The sequence below is a fragment of the Oncorhynchus clarkii genome, chromosome 26, assembly GCF_045791955.1.
Source record: "Oncorhynchus clarkii lewisi isolate Uvic-CL-2024 chromosome 26, UVic_Ocla_1.0, whole genome shotgun sequence".
NCBI lineage: Eukaryota > Metazoa > Chordata > Actinopteri > Salmoniformes > Salmonidae > Oncorhynchus > Oncorhynchus clarkii.
In genome coordinates this window covers 48,432,306-48,457,845 of record NC_092172.1, presented here as the reverse complement: position 1 = coordinate 48,457,845, position 25,540 = coordinate 48,432,306, and the positions used below count along the sequence as shown (strand labels likewise).

General features: G+C 44.1%; 1 protein-coding gene across 1 annotated transcript in view; it reads left to right on the top strand.

Annotated features, from left to right (window-relative positions):
* Positions 1–25,540, top strand: part of LOC139384450 (CD82 antigen-like) — an 89,217-nt gene that overhangs the window by 49,397 nt on the left and 14,280 nt on the right. The window contains exons 4-5 of the mRNA XM_071129216.1: positions 20,278–20,402; positions 22,208–22,282. Coding sequence (XP_070985317.1) covers positions 20,278–20,402; positions 22,208–22,282 — 200 coding nt within the window. The remainder of the gene's footprint in view (positions 1–20,277; positions 20,403–22,207; positions 22,283–25,540) is intronic.

Genomic DNA, 25,540 nt, shown 5'->3' with positions numbered 1-25,540 from the left:
TCTGTTATAACCAGGAGCACAGACCAGTCTGAGTTGACTTTATGTTGATACAATGTATCATCTGTTATAACCAGGAGCACAGACCAGTCTGAGTTGACTTTATGTTGATACAATGTATCATCTGTTATAACCAGGAGCACAGACCAGTCTGAGTTGACTTTATGTTGATACAATGTATCATCTGTTATAACCAGGAGCACAGACCAGTCTGAGTTGACTTTATGTTGATACAATGTATCATCTGTTATAACCAGGAGCACAGACCAGTCTGAGTTGACTTTATGTTGATACAATGTATCATCTGTTATAACCAGGAGCACAGACCAGTCTGAGTTGACTTTATGTTGATACAATGTATCATCTGTTATAACCAGGAGCACAGACCAGTCTGAGTTGACTTTATGTTGATACAATGTATCATCTGTTATAACCAGGAGCACAGGCCAGTCTGAGTTGACTTTATGTTGATACAATGTATCATCTGTTATAACCAGGAGCACAGGCCAGTCTGAGTTGACTTTATGTTGATACAATGTATCATCTGTTATAACCAGGAGCACAGACCAGTCTGAGTTGACTTTATGTTGATACAATGTATCATCTGTTATAACCAGGAGCACAGACCAGTCTGAGTTGACTTTATGTTGATACAATGTATCATCTGTTATAACCAGGAGCACAGACCAGTCTGACTTGACTTTATGTTGATACAATGTATCATCTGTTATAACCAGGAGCACAGGCCAGTCTGAGTTGACTTTATGTTGATACAATGTATCATCTGTTATAACCAGGAGCACAGGCCAGTCTGAGTTGACTTTATGTTGATACAATGTATCATCTGTTATAACCAGGAGCACAGACCAGTCTGAGTTGACTTTATGTTGATACAATGTATCATCTGTTATAACCAGGAGCACAGACCAGTCTGAGTTGACTTTATGTTGATACAATGTATCATCTGTTATAACCAGGAGCACAGACCAGTCTGAGTTGACTTTATGTTGATACAATGTATCATCTGTTATAACCAGGAGCACAGGCCAGTCTGAGTTGACTTTATGTTGATACAATGTATCATCTGTTATAACCAGGAGCACAGACCAGTCTGAGTTGACTTTATGTTGATACAATGTATCATCTGTTATAACCAGGAGCACAGACCAGTCTGAGTTGACTTTATGTTGATACAATGTATCATTTCATCTGTTATAACCAGGAGCACAGACCAGTCTGAGTTGACTTTATGTTGATACAATGTATCATCTGTTATAACCAGGAGCACAGGCCAGTCTGAGTTGACTTTATGTTGATACAATGTATCATCTGTTTATAACCAGGAGCACAGACCAGTCTGAGTTGACTTTATGTTGATACAATGTATCATCTGTTATAACCAGGAGCACAGGCCAGTCTGAGTTGACTTTATGTTGATACAATGTATCATCTGTTATAACCAGGAGCACAGACCAGTCTGAGTTGACTTTATGTTGATACAATGTATCATCTGTTATAACCAGGAGCACAGACCAGTCTGAGTTGACTTTATGTTGATACAATGTATCATCTGTTATAACCAGGAGCACAGACCAGTCTGAGTTGACTTTATGTTGATACAATGTATCATCTGTTATAACCAGGAGCACAGGCCAGTCTGAGTTGACTTTATGTTGATACAATGTATCATCTGTTATAACCAGGAGCACAGACCAGTCTGAGTTGACTTTATGTTGATACAATGTATCATCTGTTATAACCAGGAGCACAGACCAGTCTGAGTTGACTTTATGTTGATACAATGTATCATCTGTTATAACCAGGAGCACAGACCAGTCTGAGTTGACTTTATGTTGATACAATGTATCATCTGTTATAACCAGGAGCACAGACCAGTCTGAGTTGACTTTATGTTGATACAATGTATCATCTGTTATAACCAGGAGCACAGGCCAGTCTGAGTTGACTTTATGTTGATACAATGTATCATCTGTTATAACCAGGAGCACAGGCCAGTCTGAGTTGACTTTATGTTGATACAATGTATCATCTGTTATAACCAGGAGCACAGACCAGTCTGAGTTGACTTTATGTTGATACAATGTATCATCTGTTATAACCAGGAGCACAGACCAGTCTGAGTTGACTTTATGTTGATACAATGTATCATCTGTTATAACCAGGAGCACAGACCAGTCTGAGTTGACTTTATGTTGATACAATGTATCATCTGTTATAACCAGGAGCACAGGCCAGTCTGAGTTGACTTTATGTTGATACAATGTATCATCTGTTATAACCAGGAGCACAGGCCAGTCTGAGTTGACTTTATGTTGATACAATGTATCATCTGTTATAACCAGGAGCACAGACCAGTCTGAGTTGACTTTATGTTGATACAATGTATCATCTGTTATAACCAGGAGCACAGACCAGTCTGAGTTGACTTTATGTTGATACAATGTATCATCTGTTATAACCAGGAGCACAGACCAGTCTGAGTTGACTTTATGTTGATACAATGTATCATCTGTTATAACCAGGAGCACAGGCCAGTCTGAGTTGACTTTATGTTGATACAATGTATCATCTGTTATAACCAGGAGCACAGACCAGTCTGAGTTGACTTTATGTTGATACAATGTATCATCTGTTATAACCAGGAGCACAGACCAGTCTGAGTTGACTTTATGTTGATACAATGTATCATTTCATCTGTTATAACCAGGAGCACAGACCAGTCTGAGTTGACTTTATGTTGATACAATGTATCATCTGTTATAACCAGGAGCACAGGCCAGTCTGAGTTGACTTTATGTTGATACAATGTATCATCTGTTTATAACCAGGAGCACAGACCAGTCTGAGTTGACTTTATGTTGATACAATGTATCATCTGTTATAACCAGGAGCACAGGCCAGTCTGAGTTGACTTTATGTTGATACAATGTATCATCTGTTATAACCAGGAGCACAGACCAGTCTGAGTTGACTTTATGTTGATACAATGTATCATCTGTTATAACCAGGAGCACAGACCAGTCTGAGTTGACTTTATGTTGATACAATGTATCATCTGTTATAACCAGGAGCACAGACCAGTCTGAGTTGACTTTATGTTGATACAATGTATCATCTGTTATAACCAGGAGCACAGGCCAGTCTGAGTTGACTTTATGTTGATACAATGTATCATCTGTTATAACCAGGAGCACAGACCAGTCTGAGTTGACTTTATGTTGATACAATGTATCATCTGTTATAACCAGGAGCACAGACCAGTCTGAGTTGACTTTATGTTGATACAATGTATCATCTGTTATAACCAGGAGCACAGGCCAGTCTGAGTTGACTTTATGTTGATACAATGTATCATCTGTTATAACCAGGAGCACAGGCCAGTCTGAGTTGACTTTATGTTGATACAATGTATCATCTGTTATAACCAGGAGCACAGACCAGTCTGAGTTGACTTTATGTTGATACAATGTATCATCTGTTATAACCAGGAGCACAGGCCAGTCTGAGTTGACTTTATGTTGATACAATGTATCATCTGTTATAACCAGGAGCACAGACCAGTCTGAGTTGACTTTATGTTGATACAATGTATCATCTGTTATAACCAGGAGCACAGACCAGTCTGAGTTGACTTTATGTTGATACAATGTATCATTTCATCTGTTATAACCAGGAGCACAGACCAGTCTGAGTTGACTTTATGTTGATACAATGTATCATCTGTTATAACCAGGAGCACAGGCCAGTCTGAGTTGACTTTATGTTGATACAATGTATCATCTGTTTATAACCAGGAGCACAGACCAGTCTGAGTTGACTTTATGTTGATACAATGTATCATCTGTTATAACCAGGAGCACAGGCCAGTCTGAGTTGACTTTATGTTGATACAATGTATCATCTGTTATAACCAGGAGCACAGACCAGTCTGAGTTGACTTTATGTTGATACAATGTATCATCTGTTATAACCAGGAGCACAGACCAGTCTGAGTTGACTTTATGTTGATACAATGTATCATCTGTTATAACCAGGAGCACAGACCAGTCTGAGTTGACTTTATGTTGATACAATGTATCATCTGTTATAACCAGGAGCACAGGCCAGTCTGAGTTGACTTTATGTTGATACAATGTATCATCTGTTATAACCAGGAGCACAGGCCAGTCTGAGTTGACTTTATGTTGATACAATGTATCATCTGTTATAACCAGGAGCACAGACCAGTCTGAGTTGACTTTATGTTGATACAATGTATCATCTGTTATAACCAGGAGCACAGACCAGTCTGAGTTGACTTTATGTTGATACAATGTATCATCTGTTATAACCAAGAGCACAGACCAGTCTGAGTTGACTTTATGTTGATACAATGTATCATCTGTTATAACCAGGAGCACAGACCAGTCTGAGTTGACTTTATGTTGATACAATGTATCATTTCATCTGTTATAACCAAGAGCACAGACCAGTCTGAGTTGACTTTATGTTGATACAATGTATCATTTCATCTGTTATAACCAAGAGCACAGACCAGTCTGAGTTGACTTTATGTTGATACGATGTATCATTTCATCTGTTATAACCAGGAGCACAGACCAGTCTGACTTGACTTTATGTTGATACAATGTATCATCTGTTATAACCAGGAGCACAGACCAGTCTGAGTTGACTTTATGTTGATACAATGTATCATTTCATCTGTTATAACCAAGAGCACAGACCAGTCTGAGTTGACTTTATGTTGATACAATGTATCATTTCATCTGTTATAACCAAGAGCACAGACCAGTCTGAGTTGACTTTATGTTGATACAATGTATCATTTCATCTGTTATAACCAGGAGCACAGACCAGTCTGAGTTGACTTTATGTTGATACAATGTATCATCTGTTATAACCAGGAGCACAGACCAGTCTGAGTTGACTTTATGTTGATACAATGTATCATCTGTTATAACCAGGAGCACAGACCAGTCTGACTTGACTTTATGTTGATACAATGTATCATCTGTTATAACCAGGAGCACAGGCCAGTCTGAGTTGACTTTATGTTGATACAATGTATCATCTGTTATAACCAGGAGCACAGGCCAGTCTGAGTTGACTTTATGTTGATACAATGTATCATCTGTTATAACCAGGAGCACAGACCAGTCTGAGTTGACTTTATGTTGATACAATGTATCATCTGTTATAACCAGGAGCACAGACCAGTCTGAGTTGACTTTATGTTGATACAATGTATCATCTGTTATAACCAGGAGCACAGACCAGTCTGAGTTGACTTTATGTTGATACAATGTATCATCTGTTATAACCAGGAGCACAGGCCAGTCTGAGTTGACTTTATGTTGATACAATGTATCATCTGTTATAACCAGGAGCACAGACCAGTCTGAGTTGACTTTATGTTGATACAATGTATCATCTGTTATAACCAGGAGCACAGGCCAGTCTGAGTTGACTTTATGTTGATACAATGTATCATTTCATCTGTTATAACCAGGAGCACAGACCAGTCTGAGTTGACTTTATGTTGATACAATGTATCATCTGTTATAACCAGGAGCACAGGCCAGTCTGAGTTGACTTTATGTTGATACAATGTATCATCTGTTTATAACCAGGAGCACAGACCAGTCTGAGTTGACTTTATGTTGATACAATGTATCATCTGTTATAACCAGGAGCACAGGCCAGTCTGAGTTGACTTTATGTTGATACAATGTATCATCTGTTATAACCAGGAGCACAGACCAGTCTGAGTTGACTTTATGTTGATACAATGTATCATCTGTTATAACCAGGAGCACAGACCAGTCTGAGTTGACTTTATGTTGATACAATGTATCATCTGTTATAACCAGGAGCACAGACCAGTCTGAGTTGACTTTATGTTGATACAATGTATCATCTGTTATAACCAGGAGCACAGACCAGTCTGAGTTGACTTTATGTTGATACAATGTATCATCTGTTATAACCAGGAGCACAGACCAGTCTGAGTTGACTTTATGTTGATACAATGTATCATCTGTTATAACCAGGAGCACAGACCAGTCTGAGTTGACTTTATGTTGATACAATGTATCATCTGTTATAACCAGGAGCACAGACCAGTCTGAGTTGACTTTATGTTGATACAATGTATCATCTGTTATAACCAGGAGCACAGGCCAGTCTGAGTTGACTTTATGTTGATACAATGTATCATCTGTTATAACCAGGAGCACAGGCCAGTCTGAGTTGACTTTATGTTGATACAATGTATCATCTGTTATAACCAGGAGCACAGACCAGTCTGAGTTGACTTTATGTTGATACAATGTATCATCTGTTATAACCAGGAGCACAGACCAGTCTGAGTTGACTTTATGTTGATACAATGTATCATCTGTTATAACCAGGAGCACAGACCAGTCTGAGTTGACTTTATGTTGATACAATGTATCATCTGTTATAACCAGGAGCACAGGCCAGTCTGAGTTGACTTTATGTTGATACAATGTATCATCTGTTATAACCAGGAGCACAGGCCAGTCTGAGTTGACTTTATGTTGATACAATGTATCATCTGTTATAACCAGGAGCACAGACCAGTCTGAGTTGACTTTATGTTGATACAATGTATCATCTGTTTTAACCAGGAGCACAGACCAGTCTGAGTTGACTTTATGTTGATACAATGTATCATCTGTTATAACCAGGAGCACAGACCAGTCTGAGTTGACTTTATGTTGATACAATGTATCATCTGTTATAACCAGGAGCACAGGCCAGTCTGAGTTGACTTTATGTTGATACAATGTATCATCTGTTATAACCAGGAGCACAGACCAGTCTGAGTTGACTTTATGTTGATACAATGTATCATCTGTTATAACCAGGAGCACAGACCAGTCTGAGTTGACTTTATGTTGATACAATGTATCATTTCATCTGTTATAACCAGGAGCACAGACCAGTCTGAGTTGACTTTATGTTGATACAATGTATCATCTGTTATAACCAGGAGCACAGGCCAGTCTGAGTTGACTTTATGTTGATACAATGTATCATCTGTTTATAACCAGGAGCACAGACCAGTCTGAGTTGACTTTATGTTGATACAATGTATCATCTGTTATAACCAGGAGCACAGGCCAGTCTGAGTTGACTTTATGTTGATACAATGTATCATCTGTTATAACCAGGAGCACAGACCAGTCTGAGTTGACTTTATGTTGATACAATGTATCATCTGTTATAACCAGGAGCACAGACCAGTCTGAGTTGACTTTATGTTGATACAATGTATCATCTGTTATAACCAGGAGCACAGACCAGTCTGAGTTGACTTTATGTTGATACAATGTATCATCTGTTATAACCAGGAGCACAGGCCAGTCTGAGTTGACTTTATGTTGATACAATGTATCATCTGTTATAACCAGGAGCACAGACCAGTCTGAGTTGACTTTATGTTGATACAATGTATCATCTGTTATAACCAGGAGCACAGACCAGTCTGAGTTGACTTTATGTTGATACAATGTATCATCTGTTATAACCAGGAGCACAGGCCAGTCTGAGTTGACTTTATGTTGATACAATGTATCATCTGTTATAACCAGGAGCACAGGCCAGTCTGAGTTGACTTTATGTTGATACAATGTATCATCTGTTATAACCAGGAGCACAGACCAGTCTGAGTTGACTTTATGTTGATACAATGTATCATCTGTTATAACCAGGAGCACAGACCAGTCTGAGTTGACTTTATGTTGATACAATGTATCATTTCATCTGTTATAACCAGGAGCACAGACCAGTCTGAGTTGACTTTATGTTGATACAATGTATCATCTGTTATAACCAGGAGCACAGGCCAGTCTGAGTTGACTTTATGTTGATACAATGTATCATCTGTTTATAACCAGGAGCACAGACCAGTCTGAGTTGACTTTATGTTGATACAATGTATCATCTGTTATAACCAGGAGCACAGGCCAGTCTGAGTTGACTTTATGTTGATACAATGTATCATCTGTTATAACCAGGAGCACAGACCAGTCTGAGTTGACTTTATGTTGATACAATGTATCATCTGTTATAACCAGGAGCACAGACCAGTCTGAGTTGACTTTATGTTGATACAATGTATCATCTGTTATAACCAGGAGCACAGACCAGTCTGAGTTGACTTTATGTTGATACAATGTATCATCTGTTATAACCAGGAGCACAGGCCAGTCTGAGTTGACTTTATGTTGATACAATGTATCATCTGTTATAACCAGGAGCACAGACCAGTCTGAGTTGACTTTATGTTGATACAATGTATCATCTGTTATAACCAGGAGCACAGACCAGTCTGAGTTGACTTTACGTTGATACAATGTATCATCTGTTATAACCAGGAGCACAGACCAGTCTGAGTTGACTTTATGTTGATACAATGTATCATCTGTTATAACCAGGAGCACAGACCAGTCTGAGTTGACTTTACAAGTTCACTGTCAAATTGAGAAATTGTGACAAACTCAAAAGAAGAAGAAACTTTATTATGAAGCCAAGGTCAATGATATAAAGAATAATGGGAGTACTTTAAATGGAATTATGGGTAGAATTCACCCTCATCCTTCATCCAATCAGATGGCTTTATTCATCACAAAACCATTTGATGTTGCCAATTTATTTTATTGATTACTTCATTGGCAAAGTGGGTTAGGGTTAGGCAGGAAATGCCAACAGGAAACTTAGGCAGGGAATGCCAACAGGAAACTTGGGCAGGGAATGCCAACAGGAAACTTAGGCAGGGAATGCCAACAACGAACAGTGAACAATTGTATTCATGCATAAAAAAACTAATAATGAAAGAAAAACATTTCAAGTTGGAATTCTGTCAAGTTAGTGTGGCAGAGGTGGAACAATTGTTGTTAACGAACAATAATGACAAACCTCCTGGCATCGACAACTTAGATGGAAAGCTACTGAGGATGGTAGCTGACTCTATAGCCACTCCTATCTGTCATATTTTTAATCTGAGCCTAAGAGGAAAGTCTTTGTCCTCAGGCCTGGAGGGAAGCCAAAGTCATTCCGCTACCCAAGAGTGGTAAAGCCGCCTTTACTGGTTCTAACAGCAGACCTATCAGCTTGCTGCCAGCTCTTAGCAAACTGTTGGGGAAAAAATGGTGTTTGATCAAGTACAATGCTATTTCTCTGTAAACAAATGAACAACAGACTTTCAGCATGTTTATAGAGAAGGGCACTCAACATGTACTGCACTGACACACATGACTGATGATTGATTGAACGAAATGGATAATTAGTTAGATTGTGGGAGCTGCATTGTTAGATTTCAGGGCAGCTTTTGATATTATTGACCATAACATGTTGTTGATAAACATATGTGTTATGACTTTTCAACCTCTGCCATATCCTGGATCCAGAGCTTGTCTATCTAATAGAACTCAGGGGGTTTCTTTTAGTGGAAGCTTCTCTAATGTCAAACATGTAGTTTGGTGTACCGCAGGGCATCTCTCTAGGCCCTCTACTCTTTTTTTTCTATATGACCCATATTACCAGAAGTAACCTTTTATTTCTTTCTCCTGGGATTCGTGCACATTTGATAAAATTTCACAACCACGGCTGTTTTAAACTAATCCCAGGTTGCTAATTATTGGTTTGATAACAAACAACGTCATGTTACCTAGCTAACTAACAACCTGGAAACTTCACACTAGGTTTAGGCACATCTGATTGGTCCAGGAAGAAAAGAAAAGGGTTTGCTACTCGTGAGATGTGATTCCAAGGTAGGATTCATATAGGCCTAATGGGAGACTAAACTATATTGGATTCATATAGGCCTAATGGGAGACTAAACTCTATAGGATTCATATAGGCCTAATGGGAGACTAAACTATAAAACAACTCTCTCTTTCTGCTGCTCCTTACATTTTGTTTGGTGCCTAACATTTTAAAGTTGGGAGGTTGTGTGTGTGTTAACTGAACAGTGAAGCAGGTTTCATGCAGTGTTGTCCCCTGACTGACACAATGACATACAGACCATTATGCTTGCATATTCCTTCCTGCCATTGCAAATATGAGCCAATCAACCAATCTATGCAGCATCCTATTATACAGTGTGAAGTTAAATTCAATGTGTAGTATTGACTAGAAGGATTAATTTCAGTGACAGGATTTTAGAAAACAAACACGTGTCCGGGGGATGAGGCAAACGGGATGCGGGGGACGGGGCGAACAGAATGCTAGGCCACGGGGCGAACAGGATGCTAGGCCACGGGGCGAACAGGATGCTAGGCCACGGGGCGAACAGGATGCTAGGCCACGGGGCGAACAGGATGCTAGGCCACGGGGCGAACAGGATGCTAGGCCACGGGGCGAACAGGATGCTAGGCCACGGGGCGAACAGGATGCTAGGCCACGGGGCGAACAGGCCACGGGGCGAACAGGATGCTAGGCCACGGGGCGAACAGGATGCAGGGCAAACAGGATGCTAGGCCACGGGGCGAACAGGCCACGGGGCGAACAGGATGCTAGGCCACGGGGCGAACAGGATGCTAGGCCACGGGGCGAACAGGCCACGGGGCGAACAGGATGCTAGGCCACGGGGCGAACAGGCCACGGGGCGAACAGGCCACGGGGCGAACAGGCCACGGGGCGAACAGGCCACGGGGCGAACAGGCCGCTAGGCCACGGGGCGAACAGGATGCTAGGCCACGGGGCGAACAGGATGCTAGGCCACTTTTTTTCCCCTCCGTCGATATCGCGATACTAATTGGTACTAATTGGCCCAACCAGCCTAACGATCATTCCAGAGCTGGTTGTCCCAAGTGGCACCCTATTCCCTACATATAGTGCACTACATTTGACTAAGTAGTTCCACTCCCTCCTCCCACGCCGTCCTCCCACCACCGTTCTCCCACGCCCTCCTCCCACCATCATTCTCTCCTCCCACCACGTAAACCTATGATTTCTTTGTTTTTGGGGATCCAGCTGCAGGCGTCGTACCCATCTCTCCCTCCACTCCCCCGGATCTATCCCAGGTGCCTCTCCCTCCACCCACCACCCCCCCCCGGGTTCTATCCCAGGTGCCTCTCCCTCCACCCACCACCCCCCCCCGGGTTCTATCCCAGGTGCCTCTCCCTCCACCCACCACTCCCCCCGGGTGCTATCCCAGGGGTGCTATCCTAGCCGTTCCAACATTAGAGTAACGGTAATGAGGAGAGGGATCTGTTCTCTAGCCGTTGTAACGGTAATGAGGAGAGGGATCTGTTCTCTAGATGTTGTAACATTAATGAGGAGAGGGATCTGTTCTCTAGATGTTGTAACGGTAATGAGGAGAGGGATCTGTTCTCTAGATGTTGTAACATTAATGAGGAGAGGGATCTGTTCTCTAGATGTTGTAACATTAATGAGGAGAGGGATCTGTTCTCTAGATGTTGTAACATTAATGAGGAGAGGGATCTGTTCTCTAGCCGTTGTAACGGTAATGAGGAGAGGGATCTGTTCTCTAGCCGTTGTAACGGTAATGAGGAGAGGGATCTGTTCTCTAGCCGTTGTAACGGTAATGAGGAGAGGGATCTGTTCTCTAGCCGTTCCAACATTAGAGTAACGGTAATGAGGAGAGGGATCTGTTCTCTAGCCGTTGTAACGGTAATGAGGAGAGGGATCTGTTCTCTAGCCGTTGTAACGGTAATGAGGAGAGGGATCTGTTCTCTAGCCGTTGTAATGGTAATGAGGAGAGGGATCTGTTCTCTAGCCGTTGTAACGGTAATGAGGAGAGGGATCTGTTCTCTAGCCGTTCCAACGTTTGAATAACGGTAATGAGGAGAGGGATCTGTTCTCTAGCGAGGAGAGGGATCTGTTCTCTAGATGTTCCAACGTTTGAGTAACGGTAATGAGGAGAGAGATCTGTTCTCTAGATGTTCCAACGTTAGAGTAACATTAATGAGGAGAGGGATCTGTTCTCTAGCCGTTCCAACGTTTGAGTAACGGTAATGAGGAGAGGGATCTGTTCTCTAGCGAGGAGAGGGATCTGTTCTCTAGATGTTCCAACGTTAGAGTAACGGTAATGAGGAGAGGGATCTGTTCTCTAGCCGTTCCAACGTTTGAGTAACGGTAATGAGGAGAGGGATCTGTTCTCTAGCCGTTCCAACGTTTGAGTAACGGTAATGAGGAGAGGGATCTGTTCTCTAGCGAGGAGAGGGATCTGTTCTCTAGCGAGGAGAGGGATCTGTTCTCTAGATGTTCCAACGTTAGAGTAACATTAATGAGGAGAGGGATCTGTTCTCTAGCCGTTCCAACGTTAGAGTAACATTAATGAGGAGAGGGATCTGTTCTTTAGCCGTTCCAACGTTTGAGTAACATTAATGAGGAGAGGGATCTGTTCTTTAGCCGTTCCAACGTTAGAGTAACGGTAATGAAGAGAGGGATCTGTTCTCTAGATGTTCCAACGTTAGATGAGAGGGATCTGTTCTCTAGCCGTTCCAACGTTAGAGTAACATTAATGAGGAGAGGGATCTGTTCTCTAGCCGTTCCAACGTTAGAGTAACATTAATGAGGAGAGGGATCTGTTCTTTAGCCGTTCCAACGTTAGAGTAACATTAATGAGGAGAGGGATCTGTTCTCTAGCGAGGAGAGGGATCTGTTCTCTAGATGTTCCAACGTTTAGAGTAACGGTAATGAGGAGAGGGATCTGTTCTCTAGCGAGGAGAGGGATCTGTTCTCTAGCGAGGAGAGGGATCTGTTCTCTAGCGAGGAGAGGGATCTGTTCTTTAGCCGTTCCAACGTTAGAGTAACATTAATGAGGAGAGGGATCTGTTCTCTAGCCGTTCCAACGTTAGAGTAACATTAATGAGGAGAGGGATCTGTTCTCTAGCCGTTCCAACGTTAGAGTAACATTAATGAGGAGAGGGATCTGTTCTTTAGCCGTTCCAACGTTTGAGTAACATTAATGAGGAGAGGGATCTGTTCTTTAGCCGTTCCAACGTTAGAGTAACGGTAATGAAGAGAGGGATCTGTTCTCTAGATGTTCCAACGTTAGATGAGAGGGATCTGTTCTCTAGCCGTTCCAACGTTAGAGTAACATTAATGAGGAGAGGGATCTGTTCTTTAGCCGTTCCAACGTTTGAGTAACATTAATGAGGAGAGGGATCTGTTCTTTAGCCGTTCCAACGTTAGAGTAACGGTAATGAAGAGAGGGATCTGTTCTCTAGATGTTCCAACGTTAGAGGAGAGGGATCTGTTCTCTAGATGTTCCAACGTTAGAGTAACATTAATGAGGAGAGGGATCTGTTCTTTAGATGTTCCAACGTTAGAGTAACATTAATGAGGAGAGGGATCTGTTCTTTAGATGTTCCAACGTCAGAGTAACGGTAATGAGGAGAGAGGGATCTGTTCTCTAGCCGTTCCAACGTCAGAGTAACGGTAATGAGGAGAGAGGGATCTGTTCTCTAGCTGTTCCAACGTCAGAGTAACGGTAATGAGGAGAGAGGGATCTGTTCTCTAGCCGTTCCAACGTCAGAGTAACGGTAATGAGGAGAGAGGGATCTGTTCTCTAGCTGTTCCAACGTCAGAGTAACGGTAATGAGGAGAGGATCTGTGATGTGCTGCAGGGTCTGTCTCTAATAATCAGAGACATGTCTGGTTAAACTGCTTTTGCTGGGAATGAGGAGAGGGATCTGTGATGTGCTGCAGGGTCTGTCTCTATTAATCAGAGACATGTCTGGTTTTGCTGGGAATGAGGAGAGGGATCTGTGATGTGCTGCAGGGTCTGTCTCTAATAATCAGAGACATGTCTGGAATGAGGGTTCCCATCCAGCGGTTTACATATTCTTTCAGTAATATTGCCACAGTCATCCCGCTTAGAATAACAAGAAATCAGCCAGCATGGCATTATTGAACTTCCTGTATTCCACATTGGTCACACGCTAGAGTATAGCGCGAACCAACCACAGCTATTTCATCACGGTATGAAATAGGATACTGTTTTTTCTGTGTATTTAGATCGCTTTGTCTCTATGACCTATATACATTTGGCCATGTTTCACATCTTGCATAAGCATTTCTTGCAAGTAAGCATTTCACTGTACTGCGCTGACACTGCACTGACACTGCACTGTACTGCGCTGACACTGCACTGTACTGCGCTGACACTGCGCTGACACTGCGCTGACACTGACACTGCGCTGACACTGACACTGCGCTGACACTGCACTGCGCTGACACTGTACTGCGCTGACACTGCACTGCGCTGACACTGCACTGTACTGCGCTGACACTGCACTGTACTGCGCTGACACTGCACTGTACTGCGCTGACACTGCGCTGACACTGACACTGCACTGACACTGACACTGCACTGACACTGCGCTGACACTGACACTGCACTGACACTGACGCTGACACTGACGCTGACACTGACGCTGACACTGCGCTGACACTGACACTGACACTGCGCTGACACTGACACTGCGCTGACACTGACACTGACACTGACACTGCGCTGACACTGACACTGACACTGCGCTGACACTGACACTGCGCTGACACTGACACTGACACTACGCTGACACTACGCTGACACTGACACTACGCTGACACTGACACTACGCTGACGCTGACACTGACACTACGCTGACGCTGACACTGACACTACGCTGACACTGACACTACGCTGACACTGACACTACGCTGACACTGACACTACGCTGACGCTGACACTACGCTGACACTGACACTACGCTGACACTGACACTACGCTGACACTGACACTACGCTGACGCTGACACTACGCTGACACTGACACTACGCTGACGCTGACACTACGCTGACACTGACACTGACACTACGCTGACACTGACACTACGCTGACACTGACACTACGCTGACACTACGCTGACACTGACACTACGCTGACGCTGACACTACGCTGACGCTGACACTGACACTACGCTGACACTGACACTGACACTACGCTGACACTACGCTGACGCTGACACTACGCTGACGCTGACACTACGCTGACACTGACACTACGCTGACGCTGACACTACGCTGACGCTGACACTACGCTGACGCTGACACTACGCTGACACTACGCTGACACTGACACTACGCTGACACTACGCTGACACTGACACTACGCTGACGCTGACACTACGCTGACACTATGCTGACACTGACACTACACTGACACTGACACTACGCTGACACTGACACTACGCTGACACTACGCTGACACTGACACTATGCTGACACTACGCTGACACTGACACTATGCTGACACTACGCTGACGCTGACACTACGCTGACACTGACACTATGCTGACGCTGACACTACGCTGACGCTGACACTACGCTGACACTGACACTACGCTGACACTACGCTGACACTGACACTACGCTGACACTACGCTGACACTGACACTACGCTGACGCTGACACTACGCTGACACTGACACTATGCTGACACTGACACTACGCTGACACTGACACTACGCTGACACTGACACTATGCTGACACTACGCTGACGCTGACACTACGCTGACACTGACACTACGCTGACACTGACACTACGCTGACACTGACACTACGCTGACACTGACACTACGCTGACGCTGACGCTGACGCTGACACTACGCTGACACTGACACTGCGCTGACACTGACACTACGCTGACACTACGCTGACACTACGCTGACACTACGCTGACGCTGACACTACGCTGACACTGACACTACGCTGACACTGACACTACGCTGACGCTGACACTACGCTGACACTACGCTGACACTGACACTGCGCTGACACTGACACTACGCTGACACTGACACTACGCTGACACTACGCTGACGCTGACACTACGCTGACACTGACACTACGCTGACACTGACACTACGCTGACACTACGCTGACACTACGCTGACACTACGCTGACACTGACACTACGCTGACACTACGCTGACACTGACACTACGCTGACACTACGCTGACACTGACACTGACACTACACTGACACTGACACTGACACTGACACTACGCTGACACTGACACTGACACTACGCTGACACTGACACTACGCTGACGCTGACACTACGCTGACACTGCGCTGACACTGACACTACGCTGACGCTGACACTACGCTGACGCTGACACTACGCTGACACTGACACTGACACTGACACTGCGCTGACACTGACACTGACACTACGCTGACGCTGACACTGACACTGACACTGACACTGACGCTGACACTGGCCCTACGCTGACACTACGCTGACACTGACACTACACTGACACTGACACTGACACTACGCTGACACTGACACTACGCTGACACTACGCTGACACTACGCTGACACTACGCTGACACTGACACTACGCTGACACTGACACTGACACTACGCTGACACTGACACTACGCTGACACTACGCTGACGCTGACACTATGCTGACACTACGCTGACACTACACTGACACTACACTGACACTACGCTGACACTACGCTGACGCTGACACTACGCTGACGCTGACACTACGCTGACGCTGACACTACGCTGACACTACGCTGACACTGACACTACGCTGACACTACGCTGACACTGACACTACGCTGACGCTGACACTACGCTGACACTATGCTGACACTGACACTACGCTGACACTGACACTACGCTGACACTACGCTGACACTGACACTATGCTGACACTACGCTGACACTGACACTACGCTGACACTGACACTATGCTGACACTACGCTGACGCTGACACTACGCTGACACTGACACTACGCTGACACTACGCTGACACTACGCTGACGCTGACACTACGCTGACACTGACACTATGCTGACACTGACACTACGCTGACACTGACACTATGCTGACACTACGCTGACGCTGACACTACGCTGACACTGACACTACGCTGACACTGACACTACGCTGACACTGACACTACGCTGACACTGACACTACGCTGACGCTGACACTACGCTGACGCTGACACTACGCTGACACTGACACTGCGCTGACACTGACACTACGCTGACACTGACACTACGCTGACACTACGCTGACGCTGACACTACGCTGACGCTGACACTACGCTGACGCTGACACTACGCTGACACTGACACTACGCTGACACTGACACTACGCTGACGCTGACACTACGCTGACACTACGCTGACACTGACACTGCGCTGACACTGACACTACGCTGACACTACGCTGACGCTGACACTACGCTGACACTGACACTACGCTGACACTGACACTACGCTGACACTACGCTGACGCTGACACTACGCTGACACTACGCTGACACTGACACTACGCTGACACTACGCTGACACTGACACTACGCTGACACTACGCTGACACTGACACTACGCTGACACTGACACTACGCTGACACTGACACTACGCTGACACTACGCTGACGCTGACACTACGCTGACGCTGACAATACGCTGACACTACGCTGACACTGACAATACGCTGACACTACGCTGACACTGACACTACGCTGACACTACGCTGACACTGACACTGACACTACACTGACACTGACACTGACACTGACACTACGCTGACACTGACACTGACACTGACACTACGCTGACACTGACACTACGCTGACGCTGACACTACGCTGACACTGCGCTGACACTGATACTACGCTGACGCTGACACTACGCTGACGCTGACACTGACACTACGCTGACGCTGACACTGACACTGACACTGCGCTGACACTGACACTGACACTGACACTACGCTGACGCTGACACTGACACTGACGCTGACGCTGACACTGGCCCTACGCTGACACTACGCTGACGCTGACGCTGACACTGACACTACACTGACACTGACACTGACACTACGCTGACACTGACACTACGCTGACACTACGCTGACACTACGCTGACGCTGACACTACGCTGACACTGACACTACGCTGACACTGACACTGACACTACGCTGACACTGACACTACGCTGACACTACGCTGACGCTGACACTACGCTGACACTACGCTGACACTGACACTACGCTGACACTGACACTACGCTGACACTGACACTACGCTGACACTACGCTGACGCTGACACTACGCTGACACTACGCTGACACTACGCTGACACTGACACTGACACTACGCTGACACTACGCTGACACTACGCTGACGCTGACACTACGCTGACGCTGACACTACGCTGACGCTGACACTACGCTGACACTACGCTGACGCTGACACTACGCTGACACTACGCTGACACTGACACTACGCTGACGCTGACACTACGCTGACGCTGACACTACGCTGACGCTGACACTACGCTGACACTGACACTACGCTGACACTGACACTACGCTGACACTGACACTACGCTGACAAAAAAACAGTTTGATTTGCAGTTTGATTTGAATGCCAGATGTTTCTGCCATTATAGTGAAAACCTCTGGGGTTCTCAGGAGCTCGTCTCTGTCTCCAAGGAGGACGTCTCCTTAAACTAAATACTTGAGATGAGGTTGAACTGTCCGTTCTCTCTCTCTCTCCCTCTCTCTGTGTCTCAGTGGTGGGTTTTTCTGGGCTTTGCAGAAAGTTTGGGCCTCCGTGATGGCACACGTCTGGTTCCAGACCTCCGGAGTGATCCACAGAAACATGCTTCTCTCTTTCCTTTGGAAGCCTCAGAATGTTTGGCAGTGACACACACACACACATACACACACACACACACACACACACACACACACACACACACACACACACTGAGAACAATGTCCTCAGAGTAACATATATCATTCCTCCTGTTGCCAGACATAATCTATGTCCCAAATGGCACCCTGTTCCCTATATAGCGCACACTATTTTACGGTTTTTTTAAGTGAACTTTTTTGGTCCAAAGTAGTGCACTATATCGGGAAAAGGGTGCCATTTTGAAATGCAGACCTAATCTCTCTCTGGCTCCAGTTGACTTTTAGTTTTATAGAAGCCAGAATTCTCAGAACTGTTTCCATGACCAGATATGCTGGTTTGAGATCAGGTCTCCTTTTGGTTTGAGATCAGGTCTCCTTTTGGTTTGAGATCAGGTCTCCTTTTGGTTTTGAGATCAGGTCTCCTTTTGGTTTGAGTTCAGGTCTCCTTTTGGTTTGAGATCAGGTCTCCTTTTGGTTTTGAGATCAGGTCTCCTTTTGGTTTTGAGATCAGGTCTCCTTTTGGTTTTGAGATCAGGTCTCCTTTTGGTTTGAGATCAGGTCTCCTTTTGGTTTTGAGATCAGGTCTCCTTTTGGTTTTGAGATCAGGTCTCCTTTTGATTTTGAGATCAGGTCTCCTTTTGATTTTGAGATCAGGTCTCCTTTTGGTTTTGAGATCAGGTCTCCTTTTGGTTTTGAGATCAGGTCTCCTTTTGGTTTTGAGATCAGGTCTCCTTTTGGTTTTGAGATCAGGTCTCCTTTTGGTTTTGAGATCAGGTCTCCTTTTGATTTTGAGACCAGGTCTCCTTTTGGTTTGAGATCAGGTCTCCTTTTGATTTTGAGATCAGGTCTCCTTTTGATTTTGAGATCAGGTCTCCTTTTGATTTTGAGATCAGGTCTCCTTTTGGTTTGAGATCAGGTCTCCTTTTGGTTTTGTGGGAATGTGTTGCCTTATAGGAAGATGTCTGTTATATTCCACTGTCTGTCTGTCTACCTGTCAGACGTGAGGCAGAACACGGTGTCTGCTAAGGGATGAATGGGTTAGGGTAAAATGCCTGTCACTGTGTAGTAGGTGTGCTAACATGCTAGCCTATATATGGTTTTTACCATAGCGATGCTAACATGCTAGCCTGTGTATAGCCTACATCAGACTGGTTAAATACAAGCCTGCACAGTAGTCGATTGCTAAACTGCTAACCTATATGTGTTAACAGCAGATATGCTAACGAGTCTGCTTGTTCCCACCTCTACATAGGAGTCCCCCATAGTGTACTGTAGGTATGCTAAAATACTAGCCTATATAGGGTTTTTACCATAGCGATGCTAACATGCTAGCCTGTGCATAGCCTACATCAGACTGCTTAAATACTGCTAACCTATATGGGTTTACAGAAGATATGCTAACGAGTCTGCTTGTTCCCACCTCTAAAGAGGAGTACCCCATGGTGTACTGTAGGTATGCTAAAATGCTAGCCTATATATGGTTTTTACCATAGCGATGCTAATGTGCTAACCTGAGAGTGTTGCTTTGTTTCTCTCTACAGAAGAGTCCTCCACAGCGCTGAAGATAGCTTCCTACATCCTGATAGGTGTCGGTGGTCTCTCCATGTTGATGGGCTTCCTGGGTTGCCTGGGGGCTATCTACGAGATCCGCTGTCTGCTGGGCCTGGTGAGAACACACACACAGGCACACACACACAGGCACACACACACAGGCACACACACACACACAGGCCTGTCTGGTCTAACTCGCAATCAGTGGTGCACAAATCTAAAGTCAAAACCATCTTTAAAACATTGCTGGCATCTCCAAAATCTACACTGAGTGTACAAAACATTAGGAACACCTGCTCCTTCCATGACATGGACTGACCAGGTGAATCCAGGTTAAAGATATAATCCCTTATTGATGTCACTTCAAATCAGTGTAGATGAAGGGGAGGAGATGGGTTAAAGAAGGATTTGTAAGCCTTGAGACAATTGAGACATGGATTGTGTATGTGTGCCATTCAGAGGGTGAATGGACAAGACAAAAGATTGAAGTGCCTTTGAACAGGGTATAGTAGTAGGTGCCAAGCGCACCAGTTTGAGTGTGTCAAGAACTGCAACGTAGCTGGGTTTTTCACACTCAACAGTTTCCCTGTGTGTTTCAAGAATGGTCCACCACCCAAAGGACATCCAGCCAACTTGACACAACTGTAGGAAGCATTGGAGTCAACATGGGCCAGCATCCCTGTGGAAGGCTTTCGACACCTTGTAGAGACCCTGTGGAAGGCTTTCAACACCTTGTAGAGTCCACGCCCAGATGAATTGAGGCTGTTCTGAGGACAAAAAGGGGCCGCAACTCAATATTAGGAAGATGTTCCTAATGTTTTGTCCACTCAGTGTATGCTAGTGTGAATGCATTACAAACTACTGCTACTGTACAGGGAGGAGTCGCTCACAAAGCAACACAAAGCCCTGTGGCTGTTCCAGTTGGATATTATAGCAACATAAAGCCCTGTGGCTGTTCCAGTTGGATATTATAGCAACACAAAGCCCTGTGGCTGTTCCAGTTGGATATTATAGCAACATAAAGCCCTGTGGCTGTTCCAGTTGGATATTATAGCAACACAAAGCCCTGTGGCTGTTCCAGTTGGATATTATAGCAACACAAAGCCCCGTGGCTGTTCCAGTTGGATATTATAGCAACAGAAAGCCCCGTGGCTGTTCCAGTTGGATATTATAGCAACAGAAAGCCCCGTGGCTGTTCCAGTTGGATATTATAGCAACAGAAAGCCCCGTGGCTGTTCCAGTTGGATATTATAGCAACACAAAGCCCCGTGGCTGTTCCAGTTGGATATTATAGCAACAGAAAGCCCCGTGGCTGTTCCAGTTGGATATTGTAGCAACAGAAAGCCCCGTGGCTGTTCCAGTTGGATATTATAGCAACACAAAGCCCTGTGGCTGTTCCAGTTGGATATTATAGCAACATAAAGCCCTGTGGCTGTTCCTGTTGGATATTGTAGCAACAGAAAGCCCCGTGGCTGTTCCAGTTGGATATTATAGCAACAGAAAGCCCCGTGGCTGTTCCTGTTGGATATTATAGCAACAGAAAGCCCCGTGGCTGTTCCAGTTGGATATTGTAGCAACAGAAAGCCCCGTGGCTGTTCCTGTTGGATATTATAGCAACAGAATGCCCCGTGGCTGTTCCAGTTGGATATTGTAGCAACATAAAGCCCTGTGGCTGTTCCTGTTGGATATTGTAGCAGCGTCTAGGAGATGATGTGGAAGTTCACATCCTAGTCAATTATTTACATACATAGTTGAATACATAACGCATTTCTATTTGAAGGCAAAGTGGTGTTGATGTCTGAACGATGCTGCAGGGGATGATGTCTGGCGATTGGGTGGATGTGTTTATGCATTGTGATGATGGACTGTTGCCACAGTGATGTCATCTCATATATCCCATGATCCTCTCTTCCTCCCCAGTACTTCACCTGCCTGCTGCTGATTCTGATTGGTCAGGTGGCAGCCGGTGTACTCCTCTACTTCCAGAAGGACCTGGTGAGTGATGTCACTTCCTGTTTACACCTGTTGTTGGTCGAGTACAGGAAAGAGAAATGTCAGAAAAGTATGTCATTTTGTAATTCAGCAGACACACTTATCCACTGTGACTTACAGGAGCAATTAGGGTTAAGTGCCTTGCTCAAGGGCACATCGACAGATTTTTTTAACTAGTCAGCTCGGGGATTCGAACCAGCAATATTTTGGTTACTGGCCCAAAGCTCTTAACTGCCGCTGCTCTTAACCACTAGACTACATGTCTGTTCTACACGGTGTGTCTGTGCACCTGGACATTCCAGAATGTTGAACCCGCCTGAACACAACCTGTTCTGAAGAAAATGACTCACTACACCCTTGAGACAACACCTTGTTTTGAGAATGAGTACACCTTATTACTTTCATTCAGAACACGCTACCAAAAGCTGTGTTAATGCATTCTATAGGACCAGAATAACATATACATTCTATAGGGCCAGAATAACATATACATTCTATAGAACTCAGAATAACATATACATTCTATAGGGCCAGAATAACATATACATTCTATAGGGCCAGAATAACATATACATTCTATAGGACCAGAACAACATATACATTCTACTGGACCAGAACAACATATACATTCTATAGGACCAGAACAACATATACATTCTATAGGACCAGAACAACTAATACATTCTACTGTACCAGAACAACATTCTATAGGACCAGAATAACATATACATTCTATAGGGCCAGAATAACATATACATTCTATAGGGCCAGAATAACATATACATTCTATAGGACCAGAATAACATATACATTCTATAGGACCAGAATAACATATACATTCTATAGGGCCAGAACAACATATACATTCTATAGGGCCAGAACAACATATACATTCTATAGGGTCAGAATAACATACACATTCTGTAGGGCCAGAATAACATATGCATTCTGTAGGGCCAGAACAACATATGCATTCTGTAGGACCAGAACAACATATGCATTCTATAGGGCCAGAACAACATATACATTCTATAGGACCAGAATAACATATACATTCTATAGGGCCAGAATAACATATACATTCTGTAGGGCCAGAATAACATATACATTCTATAGGGCCAGAATAACATATACATTTTATTTGGACCAGAACAACATATACATTCTATAGGGCCAGAACAACATATACATTCTATAGGGCCAGAATAACATATACATTCTATAGGGCCAGAATAACATATACATTCTATAGGGCCAGAACAACATATACATTCTATAGGGCCAGAACAACATATACATTCTATAGGGTCAGAATAACATATACATTATATAGGGCCAGAACAACATATACATTCTAGAGGGCCAGAATAACATATACATTCTGTAGGGCCAGAATAACATATACATTCTATAGGGCCAGAATAACATATACATTTTATTTGGACCAGAACAACATATACATTCTACTGGACCAGAACAACATATACATTCTATAGGACCAGAACAACATATACATTCTATAGGACCAGAACAACATTCTATAGGACCAGAATAACATATACATTCTATAGGACCAGAACAACACATACATTCTATAGGACCAGAACAACACATACATTCTATAGGGCCAGAATAACATATACATTCTGTAGGGCCAGAATAACATATACATTCTATAGGACCAGAACAACATATACATTCTACTGGACCAGAACAACATATACATTCTATAGGACCAGAACAACATATACATTCTATAGGACCAGAACAACATTCTATAGGACCAGAACAACATATACATTCTATAGGACCAGAATAACATTGTATAGGACCAGAACAACATATACATTCTATAGGACCAGAACAACATATACATTCTATAGGACCAGAACAACATGTACATTCTATAGGACCAGAACAACATTCTATAGGACCAGAACAACATATACATTCTATAGGACCAGAACAACATATACACTCTATAGGACCAGAACAACATATACATTCTATAGGACCAGAAGAACATTCTATAGAACCAGAACAACATATACATTCTATAGGACCAGAACAACATATACATTCTATAGGACCAGAAGAACATTCTATAGGACCAGAACAACATATACATTCTATAGGACCAGAACAACATATACATTCTACTGGACCAGAACAACATTCTATAGGACCAGAACAACATATACATTCTACTGGACCAGAACAACATATGCATTCTACTGGACCAGAACAACATTCTACAGGACCAGAACAACATATACATTCTACTGGACCAGAACAACATATACATTCTATAGGACCAGAACAACATTCTATAGGACCAGAACAACATTCTATAGGACCAGAACAACATATACATTCTACTGGACCAGAACAACATTCTACTGGACCAGAACAACATATACATTCTACTGGACCAGAACAACATATACATTCTATAGGACCAGAACAACATTCTATAGGACCAGAACAACATTCTATAGGACCAGAACAACATATACATTCTATAGGACCAGAACAACATTCTACAGGACCAGAACAACATATACATTCTACTGGACCAGAACAACATATACATGTAGAATAATAGGGAAGACATCAAAATGAAATAACACATATGGAACTAGGCACTAGTGTAGTGGTGGTGATTATTGTTTAAGGAGGCCTTGGCCCCAGGAGGACCAGAGGAAAGCCTGGCCAGGTGTGTGTCTGTCAATGAGAGGAAGTAAGCAGAGGGGTCAGAGAGAGGTGTGCATGTCGGTGAGGAGAGGGGTCAGAGAGAGAGGTGTGTGTCGGTGAGGAGAGGGGTCAGAGAGAGGGTGACTGCTGCTCGTAGGAACACACTCACACCAGCTGGAGGGATGTGTGAACACAGATGTGGATAATTGGAGAAACATGCACACACACACACACCTTCTATAACTTTCTAGCTGGTTTGGAATGACCTAGCAGAGTGTAGCAGAAGATATAAACTTGTAATGGAACAGAATCCATCCTGGCTGGATAGGATAGTTTGGCTTGGTTCAGCCACCTCAACAACACACACACACACACACACACACACACACACACACACACACACACACACACACACACACACACACACACACACACACACACTGCCTGTCTCTCCCAGTGGACCTGAAGGGAAACATCTGACTAGGAAACGCCGTAAAGCTGAAATCCACCTCTCAGACTCAAATATTGTTTGAGTCCCAAACGGCACCCTCTTCCCTCTAGTGCACT